Raw genomic sequence first — 10,693 nt, 5'->3', positions numbered from 1 at the left:
ATGATACTGGTGAGGTGGTTTTGGATCAATGGAACAAAGCCGCGCTCGTACCCGGGAAGAAATATCAACTCACTCGTGTTAAAAACTGTGTCGGTAGCTTGAAAATCGATTCGTTAACTAGACTTGTTGAATTGAAAGAATAGTTTGCATATTTGTATACCACAATACAATATTTCATTTCGCGTAAAATGTATGACCTATGTGATTCGACAACTGGGTTAGTGCGGTGTTGTTCAACTGCTCGAGGTGTGAATATTGTGCTATCGCGGTGAAGTCGCGACTGTGAACAGCAGACTATTCTATAGGTGCGAAACAGCGGTATACAAGGTGCGAATAATCCGATCTGAAGTATTATTCAGCTAGCAATCAATAGCGACGAAAGAGAACACGATCGGTCATTTGTCACGACTAAACTACATCATATATAATAATTTACGATATACACATTAACAAAGATTCATTCACATGACTATTTACTCGATACATATTCAACACCAGTCGAGAGATGTATATACCCGAAAGTACGAATCACGACCACATCCATAAGACGCAATAGCCGCATGTCGCCCCGCCATAAGACACAATAGCCGCTCACGACCCCCGCCATAAGACATAAAAGCCGCTCACCACCCCCGGTTTTCCAGCCGCTCACGACCCCCGCCATAAGAAATAAGAGCCGCTCACCACCCCCGCCATAAGACGCAATAGCCGCTCACCACCCCGCCATAAGGTATAAGGAGCCGCTCACCACCCCACCATAAGGTATAAGGAGCCGCTCACCACCCCCGGTTTTCCAGCCGCTCACCACCCCGCCATAAGCGCCCCACGCACCTCACGAGCGATCTACATAACTACTAACGCATAGTTTCATGGCATGGAAAGTTATGAATTTTATGAGATAATTGTCAAATATGATATTCGGACAATAAACAGAGCAACAACTAGGATTTGAAGGTAAATCGCACCGAGCGCGAAAAAAATCAGTCGACCGCACCTTCGCGCCCTCCTTCAGATGCTCTCACGCCCCCAAGAGCGGCGCGCCCCCGAGTTCGAGAACCCCTGCTGTAGGCCATGCACCACTCAATGAAAAAGTCAGCTCAAATATCAAATTTGCACTAACCCTTCCACACACTTGGAAACCACTATGTAAAAACGTGCAAGAATTCTATTTTTGTTAAATAGTTTATTTTTGATATACGCCGTAACATTTTGTCACAAATTCTACACTAAATTTCGGTTGTCCATAATGTTCACCGAAGCAGAAAGGGTTGGCAGCTCTTGATCAGAAGATACAATATGTTGATGGATAGTCTCCCATTCTAGTAATTCGCTGCATTGCATTGTAACAAACGTACAGCTCACATAATTAGACAACTATATAAATGTTTAGCTTTTTCAAATTAGAATACAGTTAGAAATATAGCTACACACACAAATTGAATTCAAAATTACTGATTTCTCATAAACTTCAAAATTGAAATAAATTCAAAATCAGAAAGTGATACAATAAAAATCATTTCCATTTCATATCATATCAGAGTCCATTTTCATATACATGAGAACGGCAAATGTCTGTACACACACCATAAGCTTGGCGTGTTACACACTATACAGCTCGCCGGTAGCAGTTGCAGGAAAACCAGAAATCGAATTGGCATTTAAATTTTAAACATTTCACAAATTAGATAAAAATTAGATTACCAAAGCAGATGCGCTTGCAGCAACATTCATTCAAAATTAACACATCGGCGAGAATCAATGAATTATCTATGATTTACTGCTTCGAATATAATTTAAGAATCCTACTGGCTTCTCTAATACCCGTCCTGTAAGCACCGTCGATAGTTCCGTATCTATGCAGATGCATCGCCTCACCCGCGAAGAGGACTTTTGGAATCCCGTCAACAGACAGCGGCTTGGCTGCAATCCTCTTTTTAAAGTTTGTTAGGCCGGGTGCTATATAGCTGTAGGATCCTAGAAAATGCTTGTTTTTATGCCACCTTGTCACGAATACGTCATCAGGAAATGGTATCACGTCGTCGCGCATGAATATCTGGAAAATTTCCGTGATTCTTCGTCCGATTTCTGCATTGGAAAGATCCAACACTTCACGTGATACATGTGCGTTTGCCCATACTAGCAACATGTTTTCACTGTGGGTTTCCACCAGATCAATGTCACGATACCAACGTGCATTGTCCGCGAATTTAGAGGCGTTGTACGCATCCCATAGCAGGCGCATAGGGAAATCGGTATCGTTCCAAAATTTGATTTCGTAGTACATAAAGATTTTGTTCACAACTCCCAATTCCATGTTATTAACAGCTCGGACTTTTTGCTTTGGTAATTCTGGCAGAAACATTTTCCGATGATACCTCTTCAAGACGCCAACCGACACAGTCACAATCACGTGATCCGCAAATATCGACTCCTTGTTTCCTTCACTGTTGATAAATTCAACTTTCACCTGGGAATCGACAGATTTGTTTGACACGTCGCCCAGCGTGCCATCGGATTTTGACCTTTGCCATACTATTTTCGTTACCTCTCTGTCAACTTTTATGGCTGATATTGGGATTGATTTTTGTAGTATGTCCAGAAAAACGGAATATCCCTGCGGTATTTTAATATCGCCACCATCGAGGAAGCGATAATACAACAACGCCAAAATGCTAACGTTCAAAGCCCGTTCTCCTATCTCCAAGGACCATTCCGTCATGGTGTAGTAGAAAACGGCATCCGTGATATCTTTGTCAATTGTAGTATTCAACGATACCAGCTTGCCTTCCCATGCCTTTCTCATTTCGTGCATAAGAATCTTGTTCTTCAATGAATTTGGTTTGTCCATCGTGGACAATTTCTCGTAAAAATCGTCGTAAAGTTCCTCAGAAGCGGTAAGAAGTTTTGCAGTCGCCGGATGAGATTTCCTACCGCTACTCAACTTGTGGGTCCCGCCAACGCTCCACTCGTCCAATACAGCATTGTAGTTGCGAGATACGAGCTGTAAAGAAGTAATATGGGGTGTGAGAAGCGATATTTGTCGTGTGTGTATTAGGGCAATATTGTTTTAGTGAGCATTATATTTGACTTTGCTGTGAATTTGATTTGTCGTATTTGCTTGTATTAGGAATTTGGCACTCTATGGTCAGTTGCTTGACGCTGGTAATTTATATCACCAAACAACCGTACTTCGTCCAAAAAGGCGCGGGTTTGGCCGACAACGAATAGACATAAACAGCTGACCCTGCACCGTGGTCGTGTACCAAGAATCGGTTTCGAAATTATTCTTAAACTATGAGTCGCAACCCCGACCCAAACATGTTTCGCGTAAGGTATAAATTGGGTCACGACCGAACCAGAACATTAGTTTATTATGTAATTGAATAACATACTCTTATTGAAATAAACCCTAATATTTCCGGCTGACACTCGTCAGGGGTAATCGTCAGCCACTGGTAGAGAATTGGAAAAACATTGTATATAAACAATCGTATCAGCAAATATGACGACATAAAATTGCGAATAATCCGGGCGAAGAGATCGTTTATGCCAGAGGGTTCTCAAAGGGTGGGCCACATGAGTAATTGGAGGTGGGCCACAGAGACATATAGAAAATTGTGCAATTAGTGAAAGTTCAGTTATATTTGTTTTGCTCATATATTAGAAAAGATATTCATATTATCGAATTATATGTAAGCTAAACATAAAACTTTTCATCTGACACTGATGAGATGCAGTGACATGGATTCACAATGTACAAGTCGAAATGGGAGGTGAAATGGCGGCTTTTGTCCGACTGCTAACAGCCAGTGTCGAAGAAGCATACGCTGCTGCCCACGGCTTTCGTTGAAAATGCCGCCCAAATTTTGAAATAGCTTCAATCTTTTCAATTATATTTACTGGAAATCTTGTGTTTACTAAAATAAAAGGCCACTGCCAACAGCAATGAAACTAATTTCGAATATTTAATAACTGGAAGTTAATGCTATAAGTAACCCCCGGCTACGACAACCTACGTCCAACAGCAACGAACATCATTTCGATAATATAACAACCAGAAGGTAATGCTGAAGTAACCATGTATTCCGGCAGTATCATACGTCATATGCCCTTGTAAATGGTGTGCATTAAACTCTGACTGAAGTGCATTTGATGTAGATTTATGATAGGCCTTCGTCAGCAGGTCGTATTATTGTAACATAAAAATACCCAAAATTGCTGTTTATTATCAATTATCGACTTCCTGTGAAAGTATACGGCACCACAGGATCGAATCGTAATGGGTCAAGGATTTAGAGTAGCACATAAATTTTGGAGTCGGTCTGAAATGTCCGGCCATGAAGTCATTGCACATAATGTAAGAGTAACATGAATTGGATGTATCATTGGATTTAATCTTCTGACATCACAACCTCAATTACATTGCACATTGCACAGCTGGCATGCTAAAAAATATTTCTCCACTTCTCTGTAGTATCCCATTCACCAACGAATTGTTTAAACGAGGGCCAGAATGATTACATTATTCCCCAACATAGTGGAACTAACACCTCAATCACACGGTGGTTTTCATTGGTTCATTGGTTTTCGCGACGTGAATAGAACAGCGGAAGTACATAAGAGTCATACTATCTTCGAAGGCTGTAACCGTCGCCCCTTCCCCCCAAACCTCCAATCGGGATGAGCTCGAAGGGGCCCAAAATTATTTCGTTAGTTGTCTGTTGGAGGAGGTCGATTGAACTTGAAATTTTCCGTCGGGCTTCACGAGATTTCATGTCGCTACAGGCCTGCGTTTAAAGATGATTAGTAGGCTAAGAGAAAAATGTGCATATTTAAGAGAAATAGTCATATCGGCGCCGGCGATTACCAGACATTGAACAGGACTATAACTATAGGATAAGAGAGGGGTCACAGAACATTTTCAAACCCGAACATGGGCCACGGCCAAAGGAAGGCTGAGAACTCCTGGTTTAAGCTCAATGTACTAATTTTAGATTCCACACGAAATTCTTTGTTGGCACAAACTTGGTTAGTGTATTTTGACAGAAGTCTAGCGGATTCTGTGCTCGTGTAACGACCGAACAAATCCGACATATGTGGTACACGTAAGCAAAACCCTCTACACCAGTGATTTCCAAACTGTGCGCGGCGGCACCGTAGTGTGTCGCCACAGATTCGCAGGTGTGTCGCGAAACTTTTCGTGATTCATTAGAAAAATTCATCATTCTTTAAAATGATTCATGCTTGCTAGTATATGCGACTTGAAAGCGCTCTAACTGCCTCATAACTGATAAATAACCACATGTGACCAATACAATGAAACCAATCATGGCGACGAGTTGGATAATTTTATGTCATAATTGGGCAGCTATGTGACGGGGAAAGTCTTTAATTAGTTTCACGCACCACATGAATCACCTCATAAACGAAAAGTTACTCCGCTATCTGGACTACAACTTGTAATGCAATATTACTTCTCAAGATATGTTGTTCAAACTTTACATGGGTAGTTGGTCTATTTGGAAGCAGTAAATCAAGCAATTTTCTGAAGAAGAACAGCTCATTAACTTACGAAAACGCAGTTTCAACAAAAAGGGAAGAGCTATGGCTGTCTCCTTCTAAATCCTATAACATGGGTGCAAAAGGTATCAGGATTTTATTGCTATGCGCATTGTGCGTCTAAATGACTATGTGAACAGAGCTTATCCGCTTAGACTGAAATTAAAGCTGTACACGAGAGAGAGTGCTTGGAATGGACGCCAAAAGACGGATACTTTCGTCAACAATGAAACCTCGTTTCATTCGTAGGTTATATGCATGTTGGTATAAATTAGCATGAACATCGCATCACCACGTAAATTTTATGTCCAAAAGCCACTTTCTACTAAGGGTGCCGCGAGTTTTTCATGATTTTTCCATTTTGCCGCAAGCCAAAAATTCTGGAAACCACTGCCCTACGGCCTACACCCATATGCGACATATGTCAATAGGAATTTGTGACTTATTTTCACTTACTGGAATAGAGGTGCGATAGCAGAATTCGGTACCCGAAACTGTCGTTCACCTGATTTACACACCAAGCTATACTAAAATCCTGATAAATACATCATTTTTTTACTCATGGATTTACAGTGTGGAAGGTACAATGTGATGCGACTGGAATCAAAAGTCACAATTGGGGGCACTATGAAGGATTAAATGATAAATTGGTAATTATTTTATTACCCAGTATACAGGGTTCCCTCTGATTCCGTGCATCCACTGGGCTCCTCGCTCGATAACTTCGCCATGAAAGCGATCCGTGTACAATCTACCACCGATGCGATCTTCTGCTTCAAGGACCGTGATGTCGCAGATACCCTTTTTGCAGAGATGCTGAGCAGCTGCCAGACCGCTAACACCTCCTCCGACAATCACAACTTTCTGTCCGTAGGCTGTAAAGGATATTGTTTACAGAGTGATCATTTTTTCCAATTGACGTGACTCATCAGTGGTTCGGACATAGGATAGAATCGCTTATCGATCATGTATAAGATAATCTTATATATGGTTAATATTTAGCAGTCTCGGTAATTCACGTTGTCTAATTGGACTAATTGAAGCGAAATGTCGGTAATCTAATTGTAATCCAATTTCTAGTTTTCCTAAAAATGTAACAGGAGAACCAAGCCAATGTTGGTTTACATACGTTTGTCACTGTCATGCTTATGAGGATGGACTCTTATTTGATATGAAAAAAAAACTTGATTTTGTTGTATTTTAAATGCGGAATTTATTTCAATTTCCGAGTTCCTGCTTATTTAGTAATTCTAATTCCGATCTAATTTGGAAAAAATTGTTAAGCCATAATTCCAATTCTCTTCGAATATATTATATCTATATCAGTGGTTCTTAACCTTTACCAACCCGCGGAACACCTACGCTAATCTGCAAGCCCTCGCGGAACATCCAATTGCTGCTGAGTCATACAAACAAAAATCTACTGCTATACACATCTAACTGCATATCTAAGGCATTACTATAGATGACTGGTGCGCAAAATGCATTGTACTCCAACAGACTGTTCAAAGAATAGAACCAAGAGAGTATGATTTGCAGACAAGACGAAAACATTATATTGAATATTCATAGGAGATCTGCTGTGGGCTTTTATTCTGAATCCCAACCGTCCCTGCGGACGTCATTGCACGCGATATACCACCTTCACGGTTAAAATTCCACTAATGATCATGCCTAATTGTAATTACCTGCAAGCAATGGTGGTCAAGACGGGTGTATCATCACAAATCATATGTGGGAGTTGAGAGTGTGACTCTACCCCCACGGAAACCCTGAGAGTGGCGCAGGGAGCCCGTAGTGTTCCTTGGAACGCCTCCCAAGAACCACCGGCATAAATAGTGGAATATACATTTCAAAAGGACGGGGATTCGATTTTAAACACATAGCGCGATTGCGTACGGCACTGCACACGGCTTGAAACCACGAAGTCCATACTGTAGTCCTCGAGAATAGCCGTATAATTGAAACGCTAACATCCACTACGCAGCTACTCCTCTAATCAGCGTGAAAGGTATCTTACCAAAAGCCTAGACCTATAGTAGGCTGCGCTACAATATGTCAGCTCGAAAATCATATTAAAGAATATGGGCCCCGTGAAAAATGACCAATGAAGTCGCAACTAAACAAAAATTGCACACAGCTGATTTGCGTCATGCTGTTATTACCTGGCGATGAATAGACATGGTATACAACGAGACATGTCAGAAGTAAGTTGTATGCCATCATTGAGAACAAATATCTTCTCCGTAATCCAGGTGTCACCGATGATATATTACTATAGAGATTTTATGTAGGAAATCTATGAAATAGCAGAAAGAATAAAATCCATACATCTAGCAGGAATAAAATGGAACTTCCATGATGGATATTGGGATAGTACTTCCTCCAATTTTATCTATTTTACGGACATGACCTTTACATGTAAGTTTTGATTATCTAGCACAGGTGTTCGCAACCTATGGTCGCGACTCCTATGTCTGGTTACCACCAAGAAGAAAATAGTGTCGGGTGCATGGAAATCAAGTCAACAGGATTTTCCCTTCCAGGAAAACTACTAGTGAACGGTAGTGCTGTGTGGTAACAGTAAACAATACATACACACACGCTCGCCACGCAGAGAATTGTCATCGAACGGAGTTCAGACTCTTCGACCTGGTGTAAAAGTCATCGTAGCCGATCACCATATCTAAATACCAACAACAAGAACAACAACGCTCGGGGCGGACGACTAACTCTTGTATCGTTATCTGTATTTCGCGTGACGCAGAATTTTACGTAGTACTTGCTTACTAATTCGATTAAATATAGATAGAAATCGTTCCATAAAAAGTATATACGTAGCTGTAGTTTTGATATACGAGGGTCTGATAGTTCATAATTTCGTGGTTGTTGTTACTGCACACATATTCGCTAGCTTCCCACACAGGCCGTGAGTAGATTTCGGCGAAGGTTCTCAACAATATTTAGTAATCGGCACGCCAAGTCGTGGAACATCTTCCAATCAAAATTTATAGTGGCGACCATAAGTAGGTCGGGAACCCACAATTTAGCAGAATACTTTACGAGCGTGAAGATTCTACATTTATAGTATAACAAACAAATGCGACTCATTCCGGTTTACGTAATCATAACCATTGATATTATAGGTAGCACCGCTTGCCCTTTTATCCGGATATAGCGATCTGGGAAATCAAAAGATGCGGGAAGTGGGAATCACCCCCTGTTCCCAATAAAGCAAGACCAGAGACCACTCTTGTTTCGTCTGCAACGAGGGCTTAGAACCTTAGATCACCGAGTCTAAGTTAATTTTTTAAATTCAAAATGTCACAAGTGTTGCTGTTGTTGTAAAAAACTCGCATGATCATCGAGTCAGCACGAACATTGTCCCTGTCCCGGAGTGCTGAGCGTGGGCCCCTAACCCGAGGAAACCAGTTTTACAAGCAAATCCTTGGTCTGATGAGGTCACGGATTGAACCCACAATCTAGCACAGTGGTTCCCAACCTTTTTCCACTCATCGCCCCCTTTTCAAGCTCAACGCCGATCATCGCCTCCCAAATTTTGTGAACCGAAAAATTAGTATATAAACTGTAATCACCGGCGGGTTGACTAAAAAAATTAAAAAAAAAATAAAAGAAAGAAGTCAACTTTGCCGTTCGATGTCGTATTTTACACTTTTGCAACTGAAAAAGGTCATTTCTCTGACTTGACTCCAATATAGCCGTTTTAACGCGTCATCGCCCCCCTATCGCCCCCTTCGCTATTTTGGCCCCCCGTCGCCCCCTTTGTCCATTTTCGCCCCCCTCGTCATTTTCGCCCCCCTAGACCGCCAAATCGCCCCCTGGGGGGCGATATCGCCCACGTTGGGAACCACTGATCTAGCATGAGAAGCAGAACAATTTTGCAATATCTACCATTATGCAATCTCGTCCGAATAGGTATATAATTACCTGATTATCGCGGCTCACAGGATCAGCATGCACCGGCCAGCCGCCCCACACCACCAACAAGTCATGGTGGAATGACGAATGATTCAGGGCAATCTTCCTCAAACAAGCTGCATTCATAAAAAAATGAAACGCTCATTCTGCGAACGGGACATAATCAAGTTCCGACCCTGTCTCGCCTTTGCGCGAAAAACGTGTCGATGGCAAAGCGGTTGCATTGGTGAACATTAGGTAGTGGAATTTCGAACACTTCAGAACTATCAAATATTAGGAGAGGTATACGGCCAATGTCTGGTTTCAAAACTTGGAGTGAGATCCAATCTACGACATCATCCCGCGGAGCGCTAACAGACGTCTTCGAAATAGTCTACGAGCTTGCAACACGCTTCACGTCGTTCAGTAGTCATAGCAATCTCGACACCAATCATTTACTTAAGAGAGCAAGTCTTCAATACGAATTATCCAGCTCGGCTGCAACATCGAACGCAGTAAATCAAAGTATCAATGCGTTGTCGAAGAACAGTTCATGACATAATAAAAGCATGCAACATTTTGCGCCTGGTAGAAGTGAGAAATCGTAAAGTCACGATGTAGGAGTTTCTGTGAACATAAAATATCTGCCGGAGTAAATTGTTCGAGCCAAGCTTTATTAAACCCAGTGCCGGATTACAACTAAACAAACTTATCAAAATTCCTAGAATTTCATCTGCTTATCACTTGATGCATCTCAGTGGACGTAATTAAAGCGATTCAATCAACTCCAGGATAAACTACGCATTCTTAGAAACTATATGATGTCGTAAATTCCGCTTGAAGTATCGGGTTAATACCGTGTAGAACAAGATTACTCGCTACCACCACTGCCACGTTTATGACCTGGAAACGACACGAACAGGATCTTATCCTATTATTCTCTCAGGCAATCACTCTGACGACATTATGAATAAGATCTAAATGCTGTTTCGATCCTGTGATGAGAATTACGTTTGCGCTGTGAACACTCCCTGAGCCGACATACATTGATGAGTGCGATTACGTGGCACACGTCGACCCAAGAAATACAGGATTATTTTGAATTTTGAATTATCACAGGTTATTTATACGCACATTGAGCATTCTGGAGTCCAAATCCAGAAGCGGAATAGCGATCCCTTCCAGTGGAAATGTAAGCATGATGGCATTCGAGCGG

The 10,693-nt window shown here is 41.6% G+C and overlaps 1 protein-coding gene across 2 annotated transcripts; it reads right to left on the bottom strand.

The window, feature by feature from the left end:
* Positions 1 to 1,147: 1,147 nt before the first annotated feature.
* Positions 1,148 to 10,112, bottom strand: LOC145445365 (peroxisomal N(1)-acetyl-spermine/spermidine oxidase-like). Of its 2 annotated transcripts, none has more exons than XM_080323560.1 (3): positions 9,508 to 10,112; positions 6,226 to 6,434; positions 1,148 to 3,001 (listed from the first exon to the last, which is right to left on the bottom strand). In XM_080323560.1, exons 2-3 carry the CDS (start codon positions 6,256 to 6,258, stop codon positions 1,775 to 1,777), a joined length of 1,260 nt encoding a protein of 419 aa, XP_080179686.1. In that variant the 5' UTR covers positions 6,259 to 6,434; positions 9,508 to 10,112; the 3' UTR covers positions 1,148 to 1,774. The 2 variants fall into 2 exon arrangements, with proteins under 2 accessions (XP_080179686.1, XP_080179685.1); XM_080323559.1 differs by lacking the exon at positions 9,508 to 10,112 and adding an exon at positions 7,725 to 8,028.
* Positions 10,113 to 10,693: the final 581 nt, after the last annotated feature.

This window comes from Botryllus schlosseri, chromosome 8, assembly GCF_051294905.1.
Source record: "Botryllus schlosseri isolate E-star chromosome 8, Bs_hap1, whole genome shotgun sequence".
In the NCBI taxonomy this organism is placed as follows: domain Eukaryota; kingdom Metazoa; phylum Chordata; class Ascidiacea; order Stolidobranchia; family Styelidae; genus Botryllus; species Botryllus schlosseri.
The sequence above is the reverse complement of the archived record's forward strand: the minus strand, read 5'-3'. Positions and strand labels throughout refer to the sequence as shown.